General features: G+C 33.0%; 4 protein-coding genes and 1 non-coding gene across 6 annotated transcripts; 4 read left to right on the top strand and 1 right to left on the bottom strand.

The window, feature by feature from the left end:
- On the top strand, positions 550-2,390 carry LOC109344594 (heterogeneous nuclear ribonucleoprotein 1-like). Its single transcript, XM_019583358.1, has 4 exons — positions 550-662; positions 1,098-1,320; positions 2,195-2,305; positions 2,379-2,390. Exons 2-4 carry the CDS (start codon positions 1,099-1,101, stop codon positions 2,388-2,390), a joined length of 345 nt encoding a protein of 114 aa, XP_019438903.1. The 5' UTR covers positions 550-662; position 1,098.
- Positions 2,265-3,995, top strand: LOC109345449 (heterogeneous nuclear ribonucleoprotein 1-like). 2 transcript variants are annotated; one of them, XM_019584446.1, is made up of 2 exons: positions 2,265-3,389; positions 3,768-3,995. In XM_019584446.1, the coding sequence occupies exons 1-2, from the start codon at positions 2,390-2,392 to the stop codon at positions 3,779-3,781; spliced, it is 1,014 nt and encodes a 337-aa protein (XP_019439991.1). In that variant the 5' UTR covers positions 2,265-2,389; the 3' UTR covers positions 3,782-3,995. The 2 variants fall into 2 exon arrangements, with proteins under 2 accessions (XP_019439991.1, XP_019439990.1); XM_019584445.1 differs by having other exon boundaries at positions 2,265-3,395.
- Positions 4,589-4,669, top strand: TRNAL-CAG. Its single transcript has one exon. It is a non-coding gene; the product is annotated as a tRNA-Leu (tRNA).
- Positions 5,757-7,566, bottom strand: LOC109345450 (histone H3.3). The gene is made up of 5 exons (XM_019584447.1): positions 7,449-7,566; positions 6,892-6,963; positions 6,726-6,802; positions 6,279-6,369; positions 5,757-6,193 (listed from the first exon to the last, which is right to left on the bottom strand). Exons 2-5 carry the CDS (start codon positions 6,961-6,963, stop codon positions 6,023-6,025), a joined length of 411 nt encoding a protein of 136 aa, XP_019439992.1. The 5' UTR covers positions 7,449-7,566; the 3' UTR covers positions 5,757-6,022.
- LOC109345448 (cytochrome b561 and DOMON domain-containing protein At4g17280-like) lies at positions 12,154-14,580 on the top strand. Its single transcript, XM_019584444.1, has 3 exons — positions 12,154-12,929; positions 13,342-13,596; positions 13,975-14,580. Exons 1-3 carry the CDS (start codon positions 12,303-12,305, stop codon positions 14,308-14,310), a joined length of 1,218 nt encoding a protein of 405 aa, XP_019439989.1. The 5' UTR covers positions 12,154-12,302; the 3' UTR covers positions 14,311-14,580.

Here is a 15,068-nt window from a genome sequence, read left to right as displayed (position 1 = left end):
TAAAAATTAAGTTTAAAATATCACTAATTGAAATCAATGGATCTATCTTTTATATATATATATATATATATGACTTTAAATCTACCCACATATAATTAGCCTAAAGTTTTTTACAATATCAAATTTAATATATGAATAATAAATAATTTACTTAATTATAAATCTTATATATATTATAAAAAATACAACGGTAAGTTTAACAATTTTATATACCATCGTTATATCATTTCTGATTAATATTTAATAACTTTTTATATAAAAATATATAAGTAATATAAATAAAAGTTTAAAATTTGTGCATATCTAGTGTAAATTTTGTTACATTATCAACACATTATTCATAGTCGATAATTTATATTACTTTTGTTTGAGTCAATAATAAATATAAATGATGAATCATTTGCTAAAAGTATAAAATACACTTACATTGTCTTAGCAAAATTAAAAATATATTAATCTATATATCCTTAAGTAATTTTTTTTCCTCCCTACATATCGATTGCTGTGTGACACACAGCTTTCGTTGATTATATATTTATCTGTTTCTTTCATAAGAAGCAGCCAAGCCAAAAATAAAAGGGGGCCTCTCGCCCTCTTTGCTTATTATGCATTCTCTCTGATTTTAGATTCCATCAATTTCTCATTTGGGTTCTCTTCATTTGGTAATTTTTATCTTCCGATGTTTTTCTTTTCATCTCAAATGAAGTTTGAGTTAAAGTTGGATTCTTTATGCAATTTTAGATTATGGGTTGTTGTTCTAATAAGAATTCTTAGATTCAATCATGTATAATTATGTTTTATCTGATGTTTGGAACATCCTAATTTTCTGCAAAATTGTCTGAAAATAGATTTAGTTTTCTGCATCTTTTTTCCCACCGTGGCTGAGTCAGCATTACATGTTATGCGTGTGATGGTTCTTATGTCGTGTAATTTTATGTTGTCTCTGAGTTAGGAAATAAATACGTTTTGTTATTATAGTTGTTTCTACTTTTGGTGTGCGTTTCAATGGTTTTTTAAGGAGAATTATGCATTTTAAAGATTTTTTTGATATAAATTGTGGTTTGAAATAGAATTGATTGGACTATTGGGAAGTGCAGGATGGAAATGGACTCCAGCAAACTTTTTATTGGAGGGATTTCCTGGGACACAAATGAAGACCGACTCAGACAGTATTTCCAGAATTTTGGAGATGTTGTGGAAGCTATGATAATGAAGGATCGGACCACGGGACGTGCCCGTGGTTTCGGGTTTATTGTTTTTGCTGATCCTTCTGTTGCTGAGAGAGTTGTTTTGGAAAAGCATGTCATAGATGGAAGAACTGTAAGTTTTTCATATTGGTTCATATGTTTCTGCAACATATCCATGTTGGAACCTCACAAATGTATCAGTTTCTATTGAGAATTTTACAAAATGAATCAAGTTGCACCCTTTCGCAACAAAAGATATATAGCATTTGTTGCAATATTTTGCTCTATTATGATGCAACTTCAGTTTTAGAATGGAAAAAAAAAGAAACTCTAAGTTCTAATAGTTACTATATTGATCTGGAAATATATAAATTTGATATGGTTGAAGTTTGGGTCTGCATACATGATACAATTTGAGCATTAAGTATTTGAATGATACTCAATAGTATGAGTTCATGGTGATGCAAATACAAATGATTTGAATCACTAAAGCAATTCCAAAGGGTAGTTGGCGTGATGGACATGGCTAGACAAATATGTTAGAGGCAATTGATTGATGCCAGTCGATATTATTATGTTAGTATTAACATATCATGCTTTGAAGAATACAATATCATAGTTACCAGATCCAGTGCAGTAAAAAACTTTGTCCACTACAGTAGCTCTTCCAATGGAATTGTTTTCGGGTAAAAATAGTGGGATTAGTAAATTCGAGGAAAGAAGATGGTCAAGTCATTTAAAAAAGTATTTATTTCCCTTTCAGCTCAGTGCTGACATCGACAACTGAGTTCTGCCAGCTTGTTTTATGGGGGTAGATATTTTAATAAGAAAATGAAACACAGAAGACCGTATCAATTGAATCTTGATACTCAGATTGTCTAAGTTGTTAAAGAAATCATTAAACACATATTTGCATCATAGGCCTATAGCATCTGTTTTGCCCCATTTATTTTTCTTTTAGTATAAGGTTTTAAATTCAAGTTTATCTACATGTGTTCCACACACAGGTTGAAGCAAAAAAGGCCGTCCCTAGAGATGATCAGAATCTTCTGAACAGAACAAACAATAGCAGTCATGGGTCTCCTGGTCCTACTCCTACCCGCTCAAAGAAGATATTTGTTGGAGGTCTAGCATCTACAATTACTGAGAGTGACTTTAAGAAATACTTCGATCAATTTGGAACAATTACAGATGTTGTCGTGATGTATGACCATAGCACTCAAAGGCCTAGAGGTTTTGGATTCATCACCTTTAGTTCTGAGGATGGAGTTGAGAAGGTGCTCCAAAAAACTTTTCATGAGCTGCATGGTAAAATGGTTGAGGTTAAGAGGGCTGTTCCAAAGGAATTCTCTCCAGGTCCAAGTAGAGCTCAGTTAGGTGGATATAACTATGGTCCAAGTAGAGTTAGTAGCTTTGCTAATTGTCTTGTTCAGGGATATAATCCAAGTCTGGTTGGAGGGAATGGATTTAGAATAGACGATAGATTAAGTCCTGTTACGGTTGGTCGCTATGCATATCCTTTTCTGAGTCCTAGTTATGGGTCAGAACTCAACTTTGAGCCACCGTTGAGCCAAAATGCAAACTTTGCTTCCACCCTTCTCTTAGGACGTGCATTGAACCCTTCGTATAGTGGAAGTCCTAGCAGGTACAGTAATTCAATGGGGTTTGCTGGTGTAAGTGCATGCAACAATTCAACCATAAGTTCAACAAATCAGAACTTTTGGGGGAATGGGAATTTTAACTATGCTACAAACCCTAGCAATTCTGATTCCTATATCGGCTATGGAAGCGATAATTCAAACATGGGTTCTTTTGGTCATATTGGACCACTTTGGAGTTCCTCCATCGGTGCTGATCAAGTTGGAACCAATGGATCTGGTTATGGTAAGAGCAGTCCTAGTTATAGCTCCGGAGATGTGATTTTAGGATCAAAAGCAGTAGGTTATGGAAAAAGTCGAGAAAACTTCGCTGCACCAGCCTCATCGTATGCTCTATCAAACGGAAGGTGTGATGAGGCATACAAATACAAAGATACTTATGAAGGTGGATCATTCTATGGGGTCCATACTTGGGGATTATCACCTTCAGAACTAGACGATGCTGGCTCTCTTGGTTTTGGCCTTGAAAATGTTGTTTCAGATTTAATGAGCCGAAGATCTGGTGGCCACATTGAGGCTCATGCTGTTGCCAATAGACAACCAGATAGAGGTTAGTTTGTGTTACTCTTTTATTATAATTTGGAAATTAATAAAAAACTCACTAGCTGAATTAGTTCATGTTTAGAATTCAAATTTGATTTAAGTCTCAGAAAACCACTACCATAATTTGATTTAACCATGTCAGGATTATAACTTGAATTATTTGTGAGTAGTGTGATAAATAAAATACAAGATATAACTTACCATATAAACTACAAGACATTATGCAGTCTAGTCATCTACACTCATGACAAATCAAATTGTAATCGATTGTGTTTGTGTTACCATATAACTTACCATATGTTCTTTTATTCGAGTCACGGCATTATCAGAATACGAGGCTTATATGTATTGATATGCTTTTAAACATGTTATGCTTCAGGAATTGCTGCCTAGCAAAGTTATCGGCGGGTTCTCAGATGTCTTAGTAAAGCATGTCTGCTGCAGAAGGCAAAAGATTGTGGAAAGCATGATTTTTATTGTTCTGATATGCTTTAGTAGTGCTTCAAGAATTTCACTAGAGCTAGTTGGTTTGGCTGTGTTGAATAGAGAGAGTACTTACAAAGGCTTTCCAATTAAAGGGTTGAGAGCTTGTGTTAAACATAGACTTTGTATGTCAGAATTTTCATCATGCACATCTTAAGTGACATGAATACACAAAACAAAAAAACCTTCCATTTCCTTATTTTTTCCCATTTTCAAACTATTCTATTTTTCTTTTTTGTTAATGTCATTTTTCATATTGTTAAGAAATACATTGTTTATTTCTGTGATATTATTGTCAATGAATTTTCATCTGAATTCTATAAAATAATAGCTGACTCATGTACAAAGTATAATTTTTTTCTTGTACCATTTTCAGCTTTGTTTATGAATTTTATATGATTGATGTCATGTTTATAAGTTGGAGGTTGTTTAAATGATAAAATGAAATTGAACTTTTTACAACCCCAAAATTCTTTACCATATTAGGGTGTGGCCAATGAAATAGAAAACATCTCTATTCCACCATTTTATTATGTTTCATTCCTCATCATTTATTATTTTTAAAACAGTCATTAAAATTACTTACCATTACTACCATTTTAGAAAATTAACCATGAAATAGTACTTGGATATGGGGTAAATTTGAAGAAAATTTTGGCAACCATAAAATATATGGATATTTTAAAAACGTATATTTCGGAACCTATAGTATGTAACGTCAAGATGGCCGAGTTGGTCTAAGGCGCCAGTTTCAGGTACTGGTCCGAAAGGGCATGGGTTCGAATCCCATTCTTGACAAACCATTTTATTTAATAATTTAAATCTTTTGTTCTTTCTATTTTTTTCCTTCAAAGCATTTGATTCCTAAGCTTTTTTGTTCATGAAAAAATTATAACAATTGACATACAGTTTTGTAGTTTTAAAAGGAATATACAGTTTAATTGTTGTTGTGGGGATGTATCTCCATAAGTCTAATTTTATTAGTCACTTTCCCAAACCTCCTGTACTTATTGTATTTTTGGGATGAAGTTAAAAATGGAACAAAAAGAAATCATAGATTAGTTCCAATGTTCCATCTACAAAAATTTCCAACATACTAAGCTAGGTTTTATTATGTTAGAAAAATAAGTTGATTATGACTCAAATTTCCATTAACCAAGGTTGGATTTAGGGAGAAGCAAACATGGGTGTTGGATCCACTCGGTTAACATGAAAGGAAAGTATGGATTTTATATTCTTACAATCTTAATCATAAAACTGCAACCTTAAAAACCAGACAAAGAAGTTATGTAAAAGCAAACGAAAATCAGTTTCAAAGTGCCAAAGAAATTGTGGCTGAACAATTTCAATTTCAAAGTGCCAAAGAAGTTGGGTTTTAACAATTTCTAACACCTGTCAACTGAATTTATCAAACTCATGCGTTACTTAGTTTACTGTTTATCTGAAATTTGATAAAAGACTTGTAAAGATTACCCAATCTTTTATAGATTTTAATTAACATCTTGCTGTTTTATACAAAGAAAACGTTTGAAACTTTGAATATCATAACCGACAAGGTCCTGGGAGAGAAATCTAGATGTTATGAAATTTGAGTATACTTTAATAGAAAATAGATAATGGAAATTTCATCCCTTTTGGATGTTATAACAATTTTCTATTACATCCTTGCAAAGATATCATGATGCCATAACAATAGCAGGATATCACACTAGACATATTTTCATTCCCTCCCTTTGAAGAGATGCCTATATTCTAACCTATGAGAAACCAGACGTTGAAAATGCAACAGAAATTCTTAGCATCCAAGAAAAGAAATTAAGCCAAATGTGATGTGATAATATGACGCTAATAGTAATTAAATACTGTATGGCACGAACCAATTAGATTAAATAATAGAACAAACAATCACAATAAACTGGCGACAGTAAACATTACATGACAACCAAAGGTTGTATAATACAATTCCAAATGGCTGCAAACAACAGGAAAAGGCAACTACTACAACGATCAAATTCCAAGACAGAACTTCACAAATCCTTAGTTATATTTGCCCACATGACATATTCATCAAACTAACAGCTTCACTACTGTTTTTAATAAAAGAACTGACTAACAAAACACTATTAGCACCACCCCAGAACATCAAAGACCTCAAGCACGCTCACCACGAATCCTCCTTGCGAGCTGAATATCCTTTGGCATGATAGTAACACGCTTGGCATGGATGGCACACAAGTTGGTGTCTTCAAAAAGTCCAACAAGGTAAGCCTCTGCAGCTTCTTGCAGTGCAAGAACAGCATGACTCTGGAAACGCAGATCAGTCTGCCACCAAAATCCAATACTGGATCATTAGCTATGATACAATCAATAGATAATGATATTGTAAACAACAAAAACAACACAGTACCTTGAAGTCCTGAGCTATTTCACGAACCAGCCTCTGGAAAGGGAGTTTCCTGATCAGAAGCTCAGTACTTTTCTGGTATTTCCTAATCTCACTGTTTCCATCACAAGTCAAATTATTAGATAGCAGACCCATCAATAAGTAACTAAACAGTGCAAACCACCATATTACACACTCAAATTATAAGTAATCATCACTTCAGCCATGAATTTAGTAACATTTCAAATTCAATCAGCAAATTAAGAACTTTATTAGTGCCTAAATTTGTACGTATAAATCAATGTATTCCATGAATTTATATTAGTTATATAGGGACCTGTTTAATAGAGAAAACTAATTTCAGTACAAATACGATGATTAATACTTACAATGTTGAGTACAAAAATCAATGTTTAGTAAAATCAAGCATACCAACTAAGGGATCAATGTAATGACACAAACAATACTAACCGAAGAGCAACAGTTCCAGGACGATAACGGTGAGGCTTCTTCACACCACCAGTAGTTGGTGCAGACTTACGTGCAGCCTGCAAGTGAAAGGTTCACACAATAAACAGTTAGCCAAAAATACAATCTTCAATAATAAGAACAACAATGCTGATTACAAAAAACAGACCTTGGTTGCAAGTTGCTTCCTTGGAGCCTTTCCACCAGTTGACTTACGTGCAGTTTGCTTTGTACGTGCCATCTACCATAATATAAAACAAAATAACCTTAGAAAACTCAAATTCTCAAAATTAAAACGAGAAAGTAAATACAAACGAAAAATCAATCAAAATTGTGCTCGGTTTCACAAACCCGGAATATTGAAAATATGGAAGATTAGTACGATAAATACGACGGTAAACCCGATCTATAACCCAGTTCAATAATATGCACTAATTGAAAATATTGAAACCCTAGAAAATAATAATTGAAAATACCTATGCTACGGTGACAAAACTATAATCTTCGATCCAGAGGGAATCATAGGGATTCAATATAAATCAAATGATAGCAGAAGAAGAAGCAGGAGATCAATTAAACCCTAAGTTTGAAACATTGCAAGACTCAATGAATGCAAATTTGAAAAGAAGACACGACGGAAAAGATGAAAGAGAGAAAAATAATTACACAAACGAATAAAAAAACACAAACCCTAGATTTTGTGAAACTGATAAGACGCTAAATTACCTCGAACGATTTTGTTCTCTTCCTCTGAAACTCGTGAGCTGAATTGAAAAATCTGTTCAAGTTTTGAACAGTTCAGAGATGAGAGGCTATATATAGAGCGTGTTGGTGTTAATGATCAAACGGCTATAAATCACTGTCTACGTGTTTTATCCGTTGGGATCGAACGGTATCCAAATTGTTAAGATGTGTTTTCTAATTTGAATAAACGGCTAAGATAACATGTGGGACAGTGAGCACGGATTGTGAAGTCTAATTGCTCGCTTCCCATTGGTTATTAGTAAAATAGTGTTGGAATAATGTATTGGAGTAAATACTAAAACCACCTTTTATTACCCTTATGAAGTAAATATATCATTATTCTTCAGTATCATGCATGATATTTAGGACTATAACTATAAGGTGATCGGGACATGATATTTAATTTTTTATTTTATTTAAAATGGTTATGTTCATGTCCGCTCTAATTTAGGCGGTTATTTTGTCGGCATGGATCCTCGACATTATTTACTAATACTAATTATCAACTTCACCCTTTTCTCATTGGGCCTCATCTTCAGCCCATCATACGATCCTTCAAGCTCAAGGCATGAGATAGAAGCTCCATCTTATCATTTTCTCCTCAGTCCTCATATTCTTCTTACCGTGATCTTGTTCTTATATTCTCAAGTAGTTTTATAACATATTAACACCTTTTTTAATTCAAGTTTTCTCAGCAACAATTAAACTGATATTTAATGAAATGAATTGATGAAAATGTTGGAGGAGGTTAGTCCAAAACAATACCCATCAACGAAAGATTTCTTTGAAATCCAAGGTAAGAGTTAGATATTTTCAGTTTACCTTCCATCACACACGTGTAATAAACTTGTAAATAGAGATGACAAAAATATTTGCATTGTGAGTATCCATTGAAATATTCGCAATGGGTACACGTAAAAATAGTTTATGGGTGGAGTGAGTATCATGATACTACCCTGTGGATACTCGCATATTTATAAATTTATATTTTGATTAAATAATTTATATATATTACATTTTCATTATTATTTTATACTTATATATTATTTATTTTTGTATTATTTTATAATGAATTTTAGTGCTAAATTTAACATGTACATAAATTTAATTATTCATGTAATAATTATTTTATATGTATTGATTATTATAAAATATATAAATATATATTGAAACTTAAAAATTCATGGAGTACACACAAATACATGTTACTCGTGTGGGTACCCATAAATAATATAAGTATGAGTACAAGAAAACAATACATATTTCCGTGCCTACTAGATGTCATCCTACTTGTAAGTTTTGCTTAAGTAATACTTTTTTAAATGTTACTAATGGACAATTACCTATGGCCACTTGTGTTGTGTCTTGACCAAGATATAAGCTCGAGGTCTTCCTTTCATTATTCAAACTTTTTATGCTAAAAACAATTTGGAATATTAAAAAATACCACCATGTAGTGATGACAATTTAAAGGCTCTCTTTTGTGTCAAGAATTTTATTTTAATAGATAAGAGTATAGAAATCGTAAATCTTAGACTACATCTTTATACTTTTTTTTATTAATATACTCTTATAAATTATCAAACTTATATTTATCTAGAGAAGATCAAACCTGTGTTTTGTGTAACATAGTTGACCTACTAAATGGAGCAGGAGCAGCCACAACAATATTAGAAATGGCCTAAGTAATAATTACAATCTTAGAGTTGACTCCAACCCAAACTTTTGAAGGATGATAAAGCTCTATGTAATCCATTACATAAACAATCACCCAAACAAATTTAAGATAAAAAGTGGATACTTTAAGTTGGCTTGAGTTTGAGTCTTGAATATAAAATAGGTTAAAATATATTTTTTATACCAAACAAAAATAAGAAATTTGGGTTTTTTTTGTACAAAATTTTGGGTCTTTTTTTTGTACAAAAATTTGGGTTTTTCAACTGCCAACCTTAAAGAGAACTTGCTATGCACAACACACATGGCACTAGTTTGGTTTAACGGGTCAACAAAATTCTTATCCCCCACTCATGACTCAACCATCAAAATTCAAAATCAACTTTCCAACTTCTGAAATCATTTCAAATCTGAAAAGAAAATAATTATTTTAAGGTGTATGCATATATACCAACTAAGGGTGGAAACAGGTCATGTCACCTATCAGGGGCCTATTACCTGGCCTATAATGGGTTAAGTCAAGCCAGACTTTTTTCACGAATAGATCAGGCTAAGACTTCCTAAAAAGCATATTTAGCTTAACAGATTAGGCTTTAGGCCACCTAAAAGGCCTATAAAACCTAACAAGTCAACCTATTTAGTTATATTATATAAGAATGTTGAAATTATATTATTTTAATATAAGCAATATTATTATATATGTGTAATACTAATATAAAAATGTGTATAAAAGTATAATTTAATTATTAGAATTAGATGGGTCTAACTAAAAATAAGTCTATAAGCCCATTAAAATGTAGACATGGTAGCCTATTTTATGAGCATATAGTATAATATGCCTTTAAACAGACTAACAGGCCAGGTCAGGCTTTTAAACAGGTCAGACCTAGGCTTCGAAATTTTTTTTAAACAGGCTAACAGGTCAGACACAAGCTCCTATGTACTATATAGGCTGTGCCTATTTAAGGCAAAGTCTGGTCTGGCCTATTTCCACCCTTAATACCAACTAAAACTACACCTTATAAATTGCAAACAACTAACTTAATACTTTTTTCTTTGTTCACAGGATTTTATTATTGCATACAAGATATGATATAGTCATGTCTGAATATGATATAGTCTAGTATGAAAGCAGGTGCATCCTTATCTGGCTAGGTGTTCTTATGGGTTTAGTTATATAAATATTATCCACTAAAATGTGTATACATTTAGTTTGCTGTATAGTTCAATTCTATCTTTTTATAATGTTTTCTCTTCTCTCACTCTTTACACTGATGACAACCTCTAGGGGATGTCTTTGTTTTAAGGATCGTTTAGCTTGATACTTTAGGACTTTTGGAGTTCAAATTCAGTTTTGTGAAATTAGGGTAATATTAGGGTTGGTTTTGTGCGTGAGGCAGGTTGTATGAGTTGTAGGTTAAGGTTGAAGGTGGAAAAGAATGGAAGGGGATAAGCGCCACAAGCATGAAAGCTTGATAAGCTATGAGGTTCGCCATAAGCAAGGAAGCTTGATAAGAATTTGTTAATGGTGGTCACGGCCGTTTAGGAGAAGTGCTCTTAACTAAAACAATTCAAATTTACTCAAAATTCAACTTAACTTTTATTAATGATTTGATCAAACTATAAATAGGCAAAGTTGCCTTGGCTGAATAGATAAGATAGAAGATAGAAATCAAATTATCTTCTAGTAAACATAAAAATAAAATCCTAAGTAATATCAATTGGTTGAGCTGAATTGCTTGTTTGACTTAGTCTTGAGTGTAATTCGGTTTTGGTGGATGGTTGGCCGAATTTGTTGAGGAGAAGGAAGAGACTTGATCAATTTGACTTCATCTTGAGGAACTAATCATATTTAATTTGAATCCAATCTGATTTGTTGTTGGTTGGAGATGAGATTAGGGTTCCCTATTTTATAGCCTTGTGCACCTTAAAAGATTGAGCTTCCTATCTTCTTTCCTTGTTTCTAGCCGTGTGCATATTTGGGAGATTGATTAATCTCTCTTTAATCTTCATATAATCTTCTTTTTATCTCCAAGTTTGAAAACGTGTGTCATATACCCTTCAATTCAAATTCCTAAGTAAACTACTTGGTCATGAATATGAACCAATGTTACAAATAATTCCCAACCCATATTACATGAATTAAATACTAAAAATACTTGAATGAAAATAAACCTAAGACTATATGAGAATGCAATATCATTTATTTGAATAATGAAAATAAAATAAAACTAAGTAGAAATTGACCTAAGGACATAAATGTCCTCCTCACATACCCTTTTCTGGGTCAATTGTGTCCTTTGAGACTTTAAGGATCTCTGTCTTGGCTTTGGCCCTAGTTGTAGGACCATCATGACTTATCTTACCCTTGGAATCAAAGGCTACCCTAGGAGGGTTGACATCATACACCTTGTTTATTTATATCTCTTACTTTATTTATCATCTCTTTTCCTCATACATTTATAGAACCTGAGGTGGGAGAGGGCAGCATTATCTCTAATTCATAAAGTTATAGTAAATCACATATGACAAAAATAAATTACTTACTAAGATAAAATTTATCATCAAATTACTTATCATCCACATTATTTAAGATAATATTATGAATCATTAGAATAACATCTGATAAAATTACTTACCAATTGTAAGAGTAATTTTTTGGTATAAACAATATTTTTTGTTATTTAAAAAAAAATGAGTATTCTTCTCAACAATTATCACTTATAAGTATCTAACATTCCACATTTTGGTTCATCCCATAATCTTATTAGTGATCAGTTGTGAGACTAATTCTTTTAGTAGCATTTTTTTTATCCACCACAAGATTCGAACCTGAGACCTTACTTAAGGAGAATTAAACATGTACTACTTGAACCAACACCCCGTTTGATCATAATTTGTTGTGCTTATATTAAGATTTAACTAATTTTTGAGGAGTAAAGATTTTTCGAATATTAAAGAGTTTTATTCCTTATTTATACATCAACCACTCCACAAACTCTTATAATAACCCTTTCCCCTCTCTTGTTTTGCCACAACCCAACGTGCTCTACACTTCATTCAACTCACCCTCTCTTCTTTACAGCCACCATAAACACAAACAACACCATCTCAAATTACCAACAACCCTTTTTTGGATCAAAGTAAAGGTGTTAAATTATTATGATGGTTATGTTAAGGTTTGTGTTGGCAATCTCTATATTAAGTTCTCTTCTTTTGACAACCTCAGCACAAACATGCACACAACAAACCTTAACAACAAACAAGGTTTTCACAACATGTCTTGATCTTCCTTACTTAACATCTTATCTTCACTGGTCTTATGATCAAGCCACAGGGAAACTTGACATAGCATTCAGACACACAGGAATCACCTCAATAGATAAATGGGTTGCATGGGCCATAAATCCCAACAATGATCTCAATTCAGCTATGCCTGGAGCACAAGCACTTGTGGCTATTCTACAATCTAGTGGTGCACCAAAAGCTTATACTTCTTCTATATCTGATTATGGCACTAATTTGGTAGAGGGAAATATTAGTTATCCTATTACTGGTTTGACTTCTACATATCAGAACAATGAATTAACCATTTATGCAACTCTTACTCTTCCTAGTGGTACAACCTCTTTGGTGCACCTTTGGCAAGATGGTCCTGTATCTGGTTCAACCCCTCAATCACATGCAATGGGTAATTCTAATACTCAAGCTAAGGAAACTTTGGATCTTGTTTCTGGTGCTAGTCAAGGAGGAGGATCAAGTGGTAATGCAGTTAGAAGAAGAAGAAACGTAAGTAGCTCACTTTCATAGTCTTGTTATATTCTCATTATTATGGTTTCTCTAGCATTAAAGTTCTTTCTGTCAGAGTTTTGGGAAACTTTTTAATTTCTGTTATGCTTCCATCTACCATATTCTTCATTCAAGCTTTTGAAAATATAAAGAAAAACTTAAAGAAAACTAAGCTATTCTTTTCAGTGAAAATTTGATGATAGATAGTTGAGTTCCACATGAAGAAGGCTTTCTTGAGGGACAATAAAACAGAACTCATTTTGGTCATCTTTACTTCTCAAAAAGATTAATTTTCAGGCTCCCCTATGTGCTAGGATCACTCTTAATGAACAGAAGAATTAAGCTTTATCAAACATGTTAGCTTCTTTAAAAACAGAATAGAGAAATTGATCCAAGAATGTTAATTTTTCAGACCCATGGAGTGTTAAATGCAGTGAGCTGGGGGTTATTGTTGCCCTTGGGTGCCATAATAGCAAGGTACATGAAAGTGTTTCAGTTTGCAGACCCTGCTTGGTTTTACCTTCATGTCACTTGCCAAACCTCTGCCTACATAGTTGGTGTTGCTGGATGGGGAACCGGTCTCAAACTCGGCAGCGACTCAGTTGGTGTTAAGTATGACACGCATAGAACACTTGGTATCATCATCTTCTGCTTTGGAACCCTTCAGGTATAACATTAAATGTCCATTGTTTGTTTAGGAAAAAAACAATATTTGTAGACTATAAGTAATTAACTAGGCATGTTATTTGAACATCAAAGTTTTGAACATCATGTTTGACACTAAGTACATCTTCTTATCTTCATATGCATAGCAAGTTTTAAAAATAAGGAACACTATATGATATGTTTATTTTGATCTTCAAGAAAAATCACCCTTGATTAATATTCCCTACCTTCACCATATAACATACTTTGTTCATCAATTATTTATTTTAGAAGTAGTGTACAAAATTTGGTGGTTGAATAGCATAACTTTCTTTATGATGTACCTATTCTGAATGTTATATGTAATGGGAATAATGGAAACTTCTGCTATTGGATACAGGTTTTTGCTCTGCTATTGAGGCCTAACAAGGATCACAAAATCAGAATCTACTGGAACATCTACCACTACTTGATCGGATACTCCACCATAATCATAAGCATCATCAACATCTTTAAAGGATTCGAGGCGTTGGAGGTTTCAGTTCAGGACCGCTACAACGGCTGGAAACATGCATACATTGGCATCATTGCATCATTGGGTGGCATTGCCCTCATTTTAGAAGCTTACACATGGGTCATTGTGTTGAGAAGGAGGAGATCAGAGAGAAAGACAGCACATGGAGTTAATGGAACAAATGGTGTTAATGGATATGGTTCTAGGACACAGCAGGTGTAGGGTGGGTACCCTATAACATAGTGGAATTTTGGGGTACTGAATCCTTTATATACGAGTGTTGTTTTTTACCCTTTTCTGTATATTTTTGTTCACATATGTTGACTTTGTTTAGGATGCTCTCAGATGCTTAGGGTCTGGTTTTGAGATTATTCTTTCATAGGATAGTGAATTCCTGGAGTGTGGTTTTCTCCATGCTATTCCAGATTATACTCTCCATGGTTTCTTTACATATTGTATTTATTGTTTGCTTTTATCTTCTCTTTCTCAACACTTTAGAATTCCAAATTCAAGTTTTCTTTCTTTGGCTAATGGCTAAAAGCCAGAATTTTCACCATAGAATTTGGTTTAACTTTTTGAAAAAGGTACTAAAAACTAAGAAATTATATCAAACAAGTTTTTTTCCTGGAAGTTGGAATTATAAGTGTTTTAGGTAGAACATTTAGCCACTTTTAGGTGGAATATTGACCCACCCTCTTTTGAAATGGTCAGAACAAAGGAGATACTCATTCCAAGAGATCTCACACCTAAAACAGAAAAGGTGTAGTAGATATGGTATTCAATCACATTATGTATTTAGTATAATAGATTTCATTGCAAGTTCTGGTTTTACATGGAAAAACAAGTTATTAATCCTTTTTGGTAGAGGCATAAGTCAACTTGTCAAGCCACATTGGAAACTTTTTAAGCTTGTGCTTGATTATACACCAGTAATGTCAAGAGTCAAAATCTAATCACAACACTTATTACAATCTTACTTC

This window comes from Lupinus angustifolius, chromosome LG04, assembly GCF_001865875.1.
Source record: "Lupinus angustifolius cultivar Tanjil chromosome LG04, LupAngTanjil_v1.0, whole genome shotgun sequence".
NCBI lineage: Eukaryota > Viridiplantae > Streptophyta > Magnoliopsida > Fabales > Fabaceae > Lupinus > Lupinus angustifolius.
The sequence above is the reverse complement of the archived record's forward strand: the minus strand, read 5'-3'. Positions and strand labels throughout refer to the sequence as shown.